General features: G+C 39.5%; 1 protein-coding gene across 15 annotated transcripts in view; it reads right to left on the bottom strand.

The window, feature by feature from the left end:
- Nucleotides 1-14718, bottom strand: part of tjp1b (tight junction protein 1b) — a 61336-nt gene that overhangs the window by 7215 nt on the left and 39403 nt on the right. For 6 of the 15 annotated variants that reach the window (XM_027173133.2, XM_027173138.2, XM_027173137.2 and 3 more), the window contains 19 exons: nucleotides 13469-13528; nucleotides 12253-12377; nucleotides 10044-10146; nucleotides 9521-9845; nucleotides 9211-9317; nucleotides 8129-8297; nucleotides 7781-7925; nucleotides 5907-6034; nucleotides 5485-5590; nucleotides 5235-5385; nucleotides 4576-4684; nucleotides 4198-4417; nucleotides 3810-3994; nucleotides 3590-3685; nucleotides 3347-3429; nucleotides 3019-3229; nucleotides 2770-2870; nucleotides 1979-2332; nucleotides 979-1215 (listed from right to left, as the gene is read on the bottom strand). In XM_027173133.2, the coding sequence (XP_027028934.1) occupies nucleotides 979-1215; nucleotides 1979-2332; nucleotides 2770-2870; nucleotides 3019-3229; nucleotides 3347-3429; nucleotides 3590-3685; nucleotides 3810-3994; nucleotides 4198-4417; nucleotides 4576-4684; nucleotides 5235-5385; nucleotides 5485-5590; nucleotides 5907-6034; nucleotides 7781-7925; nucleotides 8129-8297; nucleotides 9211-9317; nucleotides 9521-9845; nucleotides 10044-10146; nucleotides 12253-12377; nucleotides 13469-13528 (3015 nt within the window). The remainder of the gene's footprint in view (nucleotides 1-978; nucleotides 1216-1978; nucleotides 2333-2769; nucleotides 2871-3018; nucleotides 3230-3346; nucleotides 3430-3589; nucleotides 3686-3809; nucleotides 3995-4197; nucleotides 4418-4575; nucleotides 4685-5234; nucleotides 5386-5484; nucleotides 5591-5906; nucleotides 6035-7780; nucleotides 7926-8128; nucleotides 8298-9210; nucleotides 9318-9520; nucleotides 9846-10043; nucleotides 10147-12252; nucleotides 12378-13468; nucleotides 13529-14718) is intronic. The other 9 variants (XM_027173134.2, XM_027173142.2, XM_027173146.2 and 6 more) reach the window with 4 other exon arrangements.

Genomic DNA, 14718 nt, shown 5'->3' with positions numbered 1-14718 from the left:
AGCAAAACAGCAAAAGCTGTTCAAAATAAGACTGTCAAGACAGATCAATCATCAAACTTGCACATAACCTTTTGCAGAAAAAAAAAGCTTATATACAATGTGATTATTATGCAAAGAACAGGCAGATTATCTTCGTTTAACACATCCAGATCTACATGTCTATACAATTTGATAAGAAGCCTTTCAGTAATGACAGCCAAAAGAATATTATATCTCCAACTGGAAGACTATCAGCTTGAATAAATTTCGACGAAACATTAATTGCTTATTCATGCCTGAAAAGCTACTTTCAAAATTTCCATAGCCTGAAGACAGTAAAATTGTACAATAAAAAAAAAGAACTGCATTCAATTATGCATTTAGAGTTAAAGTTTAAATGCGTTTGCTAGTTATTATTTTTTATACATTAAAACAAACAATAATAACTATAACAATTTGTATTAATTCCTTTGATACTTTTATGAATACTGTCTGCAGGTTAGACTGACATGCATCTACAGAATCATTCTTGCAAATAAGACAATGTTCCATTTGCAACTCCTTATTATACTACAACATCTACGGTGTCGGGTGGTGCAGCTTCTACTTCTATGACAAAATGTTCTAATTCTTTTTAATACTACTTCTACAAACAGAACAAGCTAAAAGAAATCTCAACAATAGGAGCCATGCAAAAGGTAGGAGAGGTAAGAGTGAAGAGACTAGTGAGAGGCCTCTTTCCTAGGATCACATGTGGCAGGACCTCTTCCTTTTCCCTCACACATCAGCTGCATGTGTACCAGTCACCCATACTCTCGAGGTGGCAGAGGCACACACAGCACAGAAATGGGTTTGCATAGTACACATGCAGACAGAAGTGTGGAAGGAAATAGCATTGTGCAAGAAACAGGCAGCTTGAAAAGAGTGAGCGAGCGGGGCTGAACCAGGCTGAAGCGGGTTGTGCCCGGGTCCAGCTCACAGTGATGCTACTGGTGGTACCTTTGGATGTGGGCTGGGCGCGAGCGACTGGTGGGGGTCGTGTGTTGGGGCCTGAGCGAGCTCAGGATCGGGCTGGGACTCGGGTTCTGGGGCGGGAAGGTTAAGTGAGTCGGCCTGAGCGGTGCCAGGTGGCTCCGTGGATTTCGTACCCGCTAGTGGTGCGGTGGGCTCAACAGCAGGGGGCACTGATGCCACTGCAGGGGGGAAGGAGGGCAGGGCCACAGCAGCCTCAGCCTGCTGTAGAGTATGGGGCACATAGGTTATAGACACATGCCACCAAACGCACATTACTATAAGCACTCAAACTGCTCTGTGGATTTTTTTTTTTTTTACACTATGCCTTTTTAATTTATGCGGGACATCTTCAGGCTGCTAAATCAACCACACCAAGTACTGCCCATGAATCAATATGATGGTTAGCATTATTGCACACAAGGTAGTCCTCAACAACAGGAAAGTCTTTAACCTTACAGAAAGCATTTAAGAAATGGCTGATCTAAAAATACATCTCTATTCAGATGGTATTTGTTATGGGGAATATCTGCAAACGTTCTTGTCCCTTTCATGATAAAACTGTTGCACACAGAGGACATTACTATGGATTCAGAGACACAGAGAGAGACATTCACAGTATGTTGTAGTTGTTTAATAAATCAATCTAATCCAATCTATAGATTAGAGAAAAGAGGTGGCTAAGAGAATCTGACTATGACTTTAGACAAAATTTTTACTTAAAAAAACTAAATATCTCCTTTAGAGGGTGGATTTACCCAAGGACCCCTTGTAAAAGTGATACCATCTGAACAGCATGTATATGTAAAACATAACCTGCATGATGACATTTCACAATCTAAGTGTGTGTATAAGTTAAGTTCTGCTAAGTTTAGAACTGAACACAGAGTCTACTACTGAATGCTGGAAAATATTTGCAGACAACTTAATGTCTCATAATTAGAATTTTACTGGAACTTTACTTTACTCCAGAACTAATGTACTGTACCTGCTGGGGAGCAGGAATCTTAAATCCAGCAGACTCGATGCGGTTTGTGGGCTCAGGTTGGGGAGCTGCATGCTGGTAACTGGGGTAGGCTGGAACGTCTTGAATGACGGGTGGATCCTCTCGCACAGGCTCTGAAGAGCGGGTGATAGCAGGCTCACTGGGTAAGCCCACCTCATCGTTCAGGGTCTCATCCAGCTCCTGGTCTGTATAGGCACCACCCTCAGTGTCCGTGTCCTCGTAGTCAGACGTGTGGCGACTGTCGGTACTGTACATGCTGTACTCACTGCCTGGTGCTGAGAGGTAGGACAAGCGGTCATCATGGATGTCCAAGTCATCCTCTGGAGCTCCATCAGCCTGGAAATAATATTGTGGAGCAGACCACAATTATTTTGCAGTTTACAATTTATTTTATGAAGAAGTCTACAAAAAAAATAAGTAAATTCAGTAAAATAACGATCAAATCATAATGTTGATTTCAATACAAATGAACAGCCAGACTAATCTTCCCCCAGTTACTGAGGTCATTTCTACCTATTGTCAAACAAAAATGAAGTTTTACAATAAAAAAAAAGTCTTTACTGCATTTATTAAAAGTGTCTGAATACCTATCTGAATGAAAATAAAACAATAATTTCCCTCAAATTATCTCCTCATGCACCGCACTTAATCAAGCCACTAAAACTAGGATACTCTTTGTCTCAAAGCATTTTGAAGTAGTATTATTCAGACCAAATATTTATCTCGTCGATATTGTAGCACAGAAGTAAAACATGGACTGGTGATTGGCTTACCTTGCCCTCAGAAACCCAGACCAGCTGGTTCTGCTGTTGCTGGATGGTCTCTTTCAGAGCTCCATACCATCCATCGTTCATGTTGTTTAAATTAATAGTGGCTAATTAGAGAAAGGGTGAGAGACAGAGAGAAAATCAATCTTAACTGCACCACTGCTAAAATAAATACTCATGTAGTAAATCTTCTTTCAGAGGCTAAGCAGAAATGAAGATTATTTAATTTATATATTCTGCAGTGTCTGCACATACTTGTGAAAAGATGGTGGTTGTTCTTCCTCAGTTTGAGGGCACGCTCATACAGTTTCCTTGCACTCTTTCTGGACTCAGGACAAAGCCTGGTCCTCATGTTCTTCACACCCTGTTTGCTGTCTGGGTTCAGAAACACCACGATGGGGTACCACTGGGCATAGTTTAGACGGTCCACAGCATTAGGGGTGATGTCCAACACTGCATGTTTATCCTAGCAGAGATTACACAGACAAAGTGGTCATTTTAGTATAGAATTAGTAAAGAATCAGACTGCAGAGGTAATATGTAGCTAAGTGTTACATGCTGCAGTAAGCACTCAGATACTCACTCTATCAATAATCTGTTTAATGGTATGGAGACGGATGATTCCAGAACTGCGCTGGTCCGTGCCTGCATCTCTGGGCTCACTCTCTGTTGACAAGACACAAATTTAGGCCATGAAAGATACAATTGGCGAGGTGTTTATATCAGCTGCATTTACACTGTATACTTGATATACGCACTGCATGCATACTGCTGCCTGTTGCTCCACAGGTATAATAATAACATATAAAATGTAAACTATGCTCACTGGCAAGCTCAAAGATGTCCGTTTCCTCCCTTGAAAGTTTCTCTCTTGCAACATCAGCAATGGGACCGAACACAACTACAGGTCTCAGGAAACCAGCTAATCAAGAAAAAATAAGAACAAAGCAGGTTATTGGGGGAAATAGACACAGATACAGTGCACAATAAATCAATACTCAAAAAAAAAAATTAAGTCATAAATAGTTGTTAGAACAATCCTTCACCTTCTCTGAGTACTACTCTCTCATAGGCGGGGAATTTAGTTTGGACAGGCTGAGCAGAGAGATCCTCTCTACTTTTCCTCAGGTTCCTCTTGGAGCTCCTAAGGCCACGGAACCTCCAGAAGTCTGCCCTATCGCCTCCTGCTGTCTTTGGAAGCGTGTACTGCACACTGGAGAGTTGCTCCGCTCTTGAGGACACAACACAAAATGAGGGAGTATAATGGGGATTTGTAGCAAAATTGTAAAGCACCACCCATATAACATGCTATAAAGCATCTGTTACACATTGTCTATTCTATCCCAAAACATTTTTATGGGTGATAGTATTATATAAAAGAAGTCAATAAAATGACTACATCCTTTTACTATAGACACTATAGACTACCAGTACCTGTTCTTGTTGGGAATGATGCCCCTCTCCACCTCCTGGTGGTTCTTGCCAATCCGAATGGCAAGCCAGGACCCCAGCTTGCCATTGTAAAGGGTATCTACAACTCGGAACACCTCACCCTTATTAAAACTCAGGCCATACGGAGACTCTTTCTCGTACTCAAAATGAGTCCGAATATAAAATGAGTCGCCCACATCCGACTCCACAATTCGTCTGTACACTACAGAGCAAAAGATGTGTGTCAGCATAGGAGAGAGAAAAAACCAATGTCTTATGTCTGTTTTTAATTTAGATAATGAAAAGATGAATAAGTACGCGAGTTTTCATTCGATCACAGGAAATCGAACAAAATGTTTAATGATATTTCGACATCCTCACCATCTTTCTTTTTCTGGGCCAGGATGGTGACATCATCTCCTTTGGGCAGATCCAAAAGAAACAGCACAGCTTCTTCACGGATGATGTTTGCAAAGTCGACATTATTGACCTGAGAACATCAAAAGAATCGTCCCTGATCATTGGTCTATTAATAAAAAATAATTAACCTACAACAGACACAGAGAACATGGAAACCATTCATAAAATGACTGTGCTTTACAGAGAAAGTTACTGTTCATTGTTCTCAAAAATGGATTCAGAGTGTAGGAGACATACACAAGCAGGCACTTTTGGCAGCCAGACAAGAGAACAGCCCATATCACTGGGGAAACCACCAAGAAAGTAAAAGTATTTTGGTGCATTCTAAGGTTTAAGAGCATTTACATGGCACGCAAAACAGAGCTTGGGAATGGAGCCCGCCATAAAACTAAAGCTGCCATCATACAACCCCTAAAAGCATAAAGGCATAAAACCTGAATACTAAAAAGATCCACTCATCCTTCACCAGCACTAAACTATAATCACAATGTGTTATGACACATTGAAACACACACATATACACGTACGTGAGTAATATAATAATATATACACTAAAACTTTTATTAACAGTTATTATAACAACTATTTTTATTAGGCATGAGACAGTAAGGAGGCCTCACCCTGAGTATCTGGTCTCCCTCCTCGAGGCCTTCTTTAGCAGCAGGACTGTCCTCCAACACACCAGCCACAAAAATGCCCACATCATTGCCCCCAGCCAGCCGTAGCCCCACGCTCTCACCCTTCTTAAACTTTACCAACTTCATACTAGGCCTGGAGAAATAAGTCAGAACATAAAATATATGACTTCAAATCCCTTTGTATAGCAAGTTTTTCTCAACTCTGCATGATTATATAGAGGGAAAAGGGTACCGTAAGATGCTGTCATCATGGGCTACACTGGGCACAGGAGCATCTGCTGGACTAACTGGCAAATCCACATCAGGCTGGCCAGGCTGGGCATACACAGGCTTTGGCTCTATAAAAGACCAGTAAACATTAAACACACAAACACAGACAAACCCACATAAAGTGGCTTTCCTGTTAAAACAGGTTAAAGCCCCCACACAGCAGAATTCTACAGGCAGAAAGTGTCAAAACTAATACAAATCATATTGCACACGCACTCAGTCTCAACTTTTAGCTAAAACCTTTCAAATGCTTCTCAGAAAATGCACATGGTAAAAGAATCATTTCATATTACAAGTGTTTGCTTTCAAATAATTAAATAAATGCATCAATTCATTAATGCATGCCGATGACAGATAGGTCAGGATATTAATCTGAACTCTGACCTGGCAGGGGGGGGAGCTGTTTCTCCTCTCTGGTCCCAGTCTGTTCCAGTGCTTTATGAGTCTCCTCCACCATTTTAGCCGGCAAGGGGAGAGGCTTTGAGATTCGATCCTCATCACGACTTCTGTGACTGTAAATACAAGGACAAGGTTTTGGGTTAAGATGCAAAGCGATGCTTAGTTCCAACAAATCGTCATCATTTTCGGTACATCTAAAATACCAAGGAATAAAGACGTAAACAGTCTGTACATCGAACACATGTCTATATGATGAAGCAGTGTTGAATGTGAAGCAAAGAAATGGTAAGTGAATTTTTCACTAAGCATTTTTAAGGATTAATGCATGCCTTTTGGCCAAAAAAAGGCAGACAACAAAATCACATGGCATTCCGTCATTATCAACAAAGAACACACTCAATAAAACACTGTTTACTGTAAAAGAGAAACTGCTGCAAGAGGGTGGAGGGGTTGGGGGGGAAGATAGCGAGAGAGAGCACAAGACAAGGACAATGCAAGGCTATAGCAGTTAGGTAGTCTTGAAGGTCACAGCTGTGTTTTGTTGCTCCTTTGGCTGGGTTATATTTAGACCAGCCCATCTGATCTGGAGTGATGGAGGATGATGAGAGAGAGAGAGAGAGAGAGAGAGAGAGAGAGAGAGAGAGAGAGAGAGAGAGAGAGAGAGACCGACCAGGTGGAGTGGTACTGGTCCTGAGTGCTAAATGAGAAATTGGCCCTTGAAAAATCAGCACATGGCCACAGAGAACCAGAGTGTAACCATTCAGTAACCTTTAATGTCATATTGGGCAAATGGAAAGCAGTGTTTATAGGCTGCAAAAAACCCTCTCGCTTTACTGCTGTTCCTGTCTAAATGCAGGCACACGTCTCCACATGTGGTCCTGTTTAATTCATGACGCTGATTAATATTCTTCCCAGCAGTTAGTATGGGCAATAAAAAAGGACGTTATACAGACAACTAAGTGTAATGCTGCGTTCACATGCCAACTGTTTAAACCAACAAACACACAAATAAATGCTATCCTGTCTATTGTTTCACTAAATGGAACCATGGCCTCGTTAGGAAGATTAAAAAAGTAAATGTTAAATGTTATCATAATTATTCAGTGGTCCAGCTTTATTTGGAATACTATCGAATCCTGGAAGAGAAAATTCAAGGAGAAAAATTTCCAGTTTCTGCTAACCTTATTGCTGCACTATTATATACACACATATATATAGGTTGTCTTGTTAATAATTATAATAGCATCACTATCAATCTATTCGTTTTATTCAACTCCCGTGTGTGTAAAATTGAACCTGTAGTGAGAAGGGGAAGAGGAAGGAGGATAGATTGACACTTTAAAACAAACTTCCTCTACTGATAACCCGCTGGGAAAAGAGAACCAGGCCATACAGCGACCATGAAAAAGCATGTGAGGAGAGACATTCTTAATGAAATCTTCCCATGGCAATCTTTCATTTATTAAGCTTCCATTTAGCATATATGGTAAACCAAACTCATTTATAAAAAACACAAATGGCTCATTAGGAAAAGAAAACTAAATAAGTTGGTAGTGTTTGAGGTAAAGCATGCTACAGGTCTGATGGGATGCTTGCAAATCACATCTGAGTCACTTACATTGGCTGAATTCTGTGCAACGGGAATCGTGTGGTTCTGATTCAGAATAATAATAATAATAATAATAATAATAAAAATAATAATACATTCAATTGAATATGGAGAAAATAAAAAATTGGATCATTTTTACATTAAAAAATGTTACCTCCTGAAGTGTGAAAAAGCAGAAGGAAAGTGTGAGGAGAGAGAGAGAGCGCAGGAGTGAGAAAGAGCGAGAGAGAGCGAGAGCATGAGCACAGACCTGCCATTGCTGATTTGTGGAGGAGAATGTCTGGAATGGTCTGAGGGCTCAGAGCGCCGGTCTGGGGAACGAGAGCGACTGCTCCTCTTCTTGTCATGGGATCGGTTCGAATGATCAGATGCTACAGAGTGGATATCTGAAATATCTGTCAACAAAGACAACAAAACATTAGATTTCCAAGTGAAAAGCATAACATACTAATACTATAACTAGCATACATAACTTACTAATAAGTCTTCAGATAAAACAATCATCTTTAAGGCACATTAAATACCAAAAAAAACAAAAACAAACAAACTTGAGAACTAAAACGGTGCATGCATTATACTTAGAAACAGGAATACTAACCATCTCTATCGGAAGCATTGGCTGAGGGGATGCTGTCATCTAGATCAGGGATGTTAAGCAATGTGGCTCTCTCGTCTCTCTGCACAACCATCTTCAACTTGCCCTTCGACCTTTCAATCAGCTTCTTAGCATCTATCAGGGAGAGGTTCTCCGTCACCGTGCCATTTATCTAAGATGAGATGTTGCAAAATATTTAGGAGACATTTTCACACTACAAAAAATCCAATTCCGCAGGTGGCACACATGTCAATGATTTGAAACTAACTAGCTCTTATCACCTACATTCAAATGTAAAGTGCAAACTAATGCATAGCAGCATGCATTCTGGCAATGATTAAAACCCAAACATTGTGTGATATACATGGGTAATAAAAAAAAATGTACCACTCCCTGTGTACCTGCCATACACATGCTACATTTGTTGCAGTGCAGTTATGACATGCAGCACCTGAAAACTTGAATATTCACAACCACATAAACACAACTCCTTGTTGATGGCCCACATCATCTGGCTGTTTCTCTACTTCACAGAGCCTAGAGTTCTTTCCTCTGAGCAAACATTTCACTGAAGCTAAACGAACATGAGGAGAACTTGATGATAACCAAAAGGTCCTTTAGACTATAAATAACAGTGCTCTTACACAAGCATGTACTCACTATACAATAGAAAAATGTGATCAAAAACAACAACAAAACTACAATAGCTGGAATCCCAGTGTGATGTAAACATTGTAGACCAAGGTCACTTTGTTTACATTTACAAAAACTTATTTCTGAAATTTTTAGAAGCTATTGCGCTGGCCTTGTCCATGAACAACCTGTAGTAGGCCCTTCTCAAATCTCACCGATTTTTTTCAGTAAACAATAATGTCTGCAACCTTCACAAATATGTATTTGCAAACCAAGTTGGCACACAGGAATTAACAGTTTTCTTGCTGTTTACTTTGAGCATCAAAATGTATACTATTTCTGCAAACCTAATGAAAATGGACATCTCAGGCTTTCATCACTTGGCCATATCGATCCTTGTTTAATCAGATTTTACCACACTTCTCATTTCTAGCAGTCGTATGCTCTCTCACCTTCAGCACCACATCTCCTTCCTGGATGTTGCCGTCCCTGGCAGCCAGGCTCTCGGGAGAGATATCCTTCACAAAGATGTGGCTGGCCAGGCGAAGGCCATATTCTGCTTATAAGAGTGAAGAGCAGGAACAAACATGCGCGCCATGTTAGTATACTTATTTAGTAACATTCATCTATTCTTTTGCCAATTCCTTTTTGTTAGTCTCTAATAATATACCTCATTCTCTAATTACAAGCCAAAACCACAACATTTTAGTTCAACTATAAATTAAGAGGAGCTAACGGTCAGTCTGACGTTGTGAAGCTAACCTTCATTCTTGCGAGACTTGACAAGTGTGACCTTGGCTGGACGGGAAGCCAGGTTGGAAGAGACGGAGTGGCGCTCTGAGCGTGGAGACATGCTCCTGTCTCTAGAGGCGCTACGTTCTCTGTCCCGCTCCCGTCTTGTGCCCTGTCGATCGCCTCTAGCGCTGCGTCTTCCGCTGGCCCCTCCTCCGCCGTACCCACTCCGCCCACTCCGCACTTCATAGATCTCGTCTTCATAACTGTCATCATCCTCGTCATGCTCAGACATGGTTTCTCGCTCTCCGTGACGTCCTGAGGGGACCTGAACCTTCCTCTTTCGTCTGATGGTCTGATGGGGAGAAAGAAAGAGAGGAAGAACGAAATATTTCGGTTATTGTCTGAGCAAATTCCAAGAATTTTTACTGTAAGTTAACTTTAGTTTGTGCTATGACTTGCCTCTTGACATTTTTATATTATGCATTAGCACAAGTTGAAACAGAAGCACAGCTGAACAGGAAAACAAACCTTGCACACACTAAAAACTTACTATTTTTGCGTTCTTTCCGCTTTTCCGTAGCTGTTGCACCGCATATGCATGTTCCACGTTATCCATGGAGACAGAGTTAACCGTGACAACCCTGTCATTCTCCCTGTGAGGACATAACAGAGCATTATTAATATTTATGTTAAGCTAAATAACAGGTAGCACTGCCTAATGCCAGCCATGCACTACAGGGGCTGATTTGCACTTCATATTTTCAAAATCTTCCAGATTGGGAACATAAACAGAACTGACTACAGGTACCAGGTACTGGAGGGATATAGAAATCAAGTCTATTCTACTCATTGTGATATTGCTCCAAACACCAAAATATTATTGATTTTTAAACTTAAACCTTATACAAGTCTTGTGTGAATCAGTGAAGTAACAATGACGGAATGAGCTAGGAAAAATAACCAACCCAAAAATATATACAAATAAATAATAAGCCTAAAAACTTCCTTGTGAAACTAAGAATTAAACCTACTTTTTTGGAAATGGACAAATATTATGAATTCCTGGGAAGGGCAGTCATGCTCCATATATCCTCTGCCAAAGAGGTTTCTGACGCAACATCATGTCTGTGCCCTCAATAAAAAAAAAAATTCAGCATGTTGTTGCCAAGATTTAAGCCATGAGGCATGTTCCATCTTTACTGCATATAAACGATATTATGAATCTGGCTAGTTGCTGAAATATTCTCTTAAAATGTCTAGTTATTAAGTTACTGCATATTGTGCTAGCAGGCCGGCTCCAGACTTAATGGCACCCTTGGTGTAAAATATTAAGCCTTTAACTGTAGTAAATGTAAACAAACATACATATATACACACAGGAGGAAGGTATGAATGAATGAATGAATGAATGAATGAATGAATAAAAACCTTATCAAATATATACATTTCTATTTAACTTCTCCCTGTATGTATGGTGGAGGATCTGTGGTGTTTTTATGAGTGGAATGAAGTGCATCAGTCCGTATATTTACATTTCAACATACATGCCAAATGAAAACATTTGATCTGCAAAAGTCATAAGAAAGTGTTTCCTTTTCTGGTTTTTGCACTGGAGAAAGTTACATATGAATAAAGACTGACAGCCTGGAAGTGTAATAAGTTTGTCCCAGGTACCCAGGCTAGCAATTTGTAAAATGGTAACTTGGGTGTCTTCTGTTATTACTGCGTGACCTACTTCAAGCTGCTTTATGTTACACTGTGCTACAAGCTGCGAGTCTGTGATATTTCAGGCAGGATTTGTTACAGTGTTGGATTGGATTCAATCTTTCTCCTCTGTATCAGATCTAGGATCAAGGTCATCTCCAATATCAAACTGCTATATAATAATAATAATAATAATAATAATGATAATAATAATAATAATAATAATAAGATTTCTTTGCCTACAGTTCCTGCGAGTATGTGATGCTAAATTTTTGCATAATAATTTATGTCCTGAAAGAAAAAAAGCCTCTTATGTATGCCAAGTGTGTAGAAGTTTCAAGCAGGAGTTGAGCATTAAATTGAATTTTACATTTAACATCAACACCTTCTGGGTTCAAGCAGAATGTTTGATCAGGGAAATCATGACAACTGGTACCTTAAATTTGCTTCCTTAGTCATAAATAATGTATTATAAATAATGTAGCCTAGTAAGAAAAGCTGTTTTTTGCAAACTGAAAATCTCAATCATTACATGCTTACTGCTAAACAGATGTCAGTCTCAAATAGACCTGTGTGTAGGCACATTGTTGGTGTAGATATTGTATTATATTAGCAAGCATTGTTTTCTGGAGGCAGTCGTCTTATTTAACTGACTATATTCGGGCTTAAGTGTGTGTTATATGAGACATAACTCCCACTATCGGCAAAGGGTCTGGGCAAATGCTCATAAAATTTATATTTTACATTAGAATAATAACGCAGACATTAACACTATGTAGTAGCATAAAGAATTATGCATTAAAATGAAAAGAAAAACTCTTCTAGTTTCATGAAGACATTCACTCAGGAAGCTTTTCTTGGAATGAATGAATGAATAAATGAATGAATGAATGAATGAATAAATGAATAAATAAATAAATAAAAAGCACTATTTATACAAGTGGACAATAGGTTCACTATATACACTTTGACCATATAAACATATTTCAACCGTAAACCTTTATTAAACTGTGTTTAAGACAATTTAATGTATAAGCTAGAAAACAGTGTCTTACTGCAGTAGGCCCTCTGCTGGCCCTCCCTTGAGCACATCAGAGATGACTATAGACGTCTCTCCACTCTGGAAGTGGGGGTTGTCCCTCCCGCCTGAGATGGCAATTCCAAACCCAAACCCTGGAGCCTGCAGAGAGGATTCCATGAGGTTACGAGTAGAAAAAGATCGTCCTACACAGTGACAAACTTTAAAATGTTGCACAATTACGTTTTCTTACACGCTACTCAGACGGCTGCATTTTTAATCAGGTTTTAACATCATGTTCCACAATGAACACATCATGAAGAACGGTGATAAATGAAGAGCTTTAAAGTAGAAAACTGATGATGCCACTTAAACTTACTGTGTGTGAACACTGAGTCAAGCTCATGCTGTAGACTAGTGATGGATTTATATAAGTCATCCTGTGCTAAAAGTAGTTTTTACCATTGTTTAAGCATGTAAAGAGAAAATGTATTTCCCCCCTTTATATGTGGCGCTGTTCTTCCATGACATTTTCTTCTGGGTGAATCTAATCAAATTGCTTTCACTACACTAATTATACCTTATTATTACTTGCTACACCTTAGGCAGAGCCAAAAAGCAATGAATAGCAGGTCATTTGGGATCCTCTGTGAAAAATGTTTGATGATTATGCCTTCATGATGTTGAGGTTTTTATTTTGCAAATTGCACAACAGTGCTTTTATTATTTCTTTTCCGAAAATGTAACATTATTTTTGTCTTTTTAAAATGCATAACAAACAAACAAACAAACAAATAAAAAAAAATAGCTGAAACATTCATTTAGGTTCCAATTTTAATTTTCTATATTGTGAACAGTTACACTTGTTTTACTCTCCGCTCAGATCACCAGATCAGATCACTTAGGAAAAAAGAATGCAAACTGGAGAGAAGGTAAGATAAAGGAAGGTAGTGATGATCAAGCAGATACAGAAAAAGGTTATAGAATAATGGCAATACAAAAGGCCTTATAATGCAAGCAGGGACTATATTTTTAGGGAAGATATTGCTACCAGTGACAAAGTGCAGAAGCCTTACTTTATACAGTCCAATTCTCTCAATTAGAGACATCAATAGGACTTTATAATGACCTTGACTAATTTAGGAAACTGACCAAATTATGGTTCAGTGGAACACAAGAGATTGGATATTTCACAATATCATGTTAAAGGAAGAAAACAAACATCAAAAAACAAAAAATGAAACAATACCCACCCTGTGTAAAGTTACTGTGTGCTGCTCCCATATCACCGTCTCCTCCATTGCTGCACTCTGCTTTAGGAAAAAGAGAAGACAATCAAAGCATAAGTTGTGAGATTTACTTCCAAATTAACATCCTGCATGCCCTGAAGGGATGTCGTGCCTTAAAATACACTTGAATCTCAGCAGCAGCACAGCATCGGAATGTTTCTAAACTAGTGTTTGTGTTTTCCTTGGGCTCCTATTAGCCGGTGCATGACTACATGATTTCCCCGAGAGTCTAAATGACCTTGATGTGCTGCACAGTGATAGGTTCTTTCGCAATGCTATTCTTCCTTCCTCACTTATACTGTTAGATGCAATAACGAGAAATCAAAAAGCACATTTTGAACATTTATTTATTCATTCATGCATTTTTGCATTCTTTCCGGAAAACAACCCAAAACAACAGTGTTGTTATATTATAGGACATTATGGTTAACCAACTTTAACTTAATTCCACTAGTGATAAGCACAGCAGACTTTAGCATGAGATGCTCTGCAAAGGGCAATACTCCATTAATCCAGTCAAAAGTGCCAAGAGAGACCACTAAGGCCAGTCAGAAAGGATGAGCTGGTGTCGATTTAACAAGGCCTGTAGGCTGCACCTGGCAGGATATCCACATATTAAGTGGTGCTTAATGTCCTTCTCTTTTTCACACGCATACACACACCTGCACTCCTATGAACAGTCATCCCTCATCCCTACACGTTTGGGCTTTCCCAATATACATTCTAGGTAACAAGTGAAACTTGACATTTGTAAGACTGTAAGAAACAAGCAAACCACATACTCTCACCTAATAATTATGATATACTGCATATCAGTGTACATGAAAAACCCCTGCAATCTTCAGCTTGCTGTACATTCAGATGAATGAGTTCATAATCAGAGAGGAAGTCTTTAGTAAACACTTCCTTAATGTCTTCCTTTGGCATTGTTTAAACAAGCTAGAAGTCTAAGGGGAAGCTTGTGACTGCAGAGTGCAACATACCCCAGGACAATGGGATAGCTGTGGCTGAACTAAACAAACAGAAAGTATGCAGGTCCTTTAGAAAGCTTTAACTAAGAACCTCATCTGACAGGAGCATGCATCTCTGTGATGGATGGGTTTTCAGACCTTCATCTTAGCAGTGGGGTTGGGAGGATTCAGTGGGCATTTCTGCCAGGCAGACATTCCACACCGCAGTCCATTCCTCTGCGCCTCTAACCCAAACACAATTAC

Source organism: Tachysurus fulvidraco, chromosome 10, assembly GCF_022655615.1.
Source record: "Tachysurus fulvidraco isolate hzauxx_2018 chromosome 10, HZAU_PFXX_2.0, whole genome shotgun sequence".
Taxonomy (NCBI): domain Eukaryota; kingdom Metazoa; phylum Chordata; class Actinopteri; order Siluriformes; family Bagridae; genus Tachysurus; species Tachysurus fulvidraco.
The sequence above is the reverse complement of the archived record's forward strand: the minus strand, read 5'-3'. Positions and strand labels throughout refer to the sequence as shown.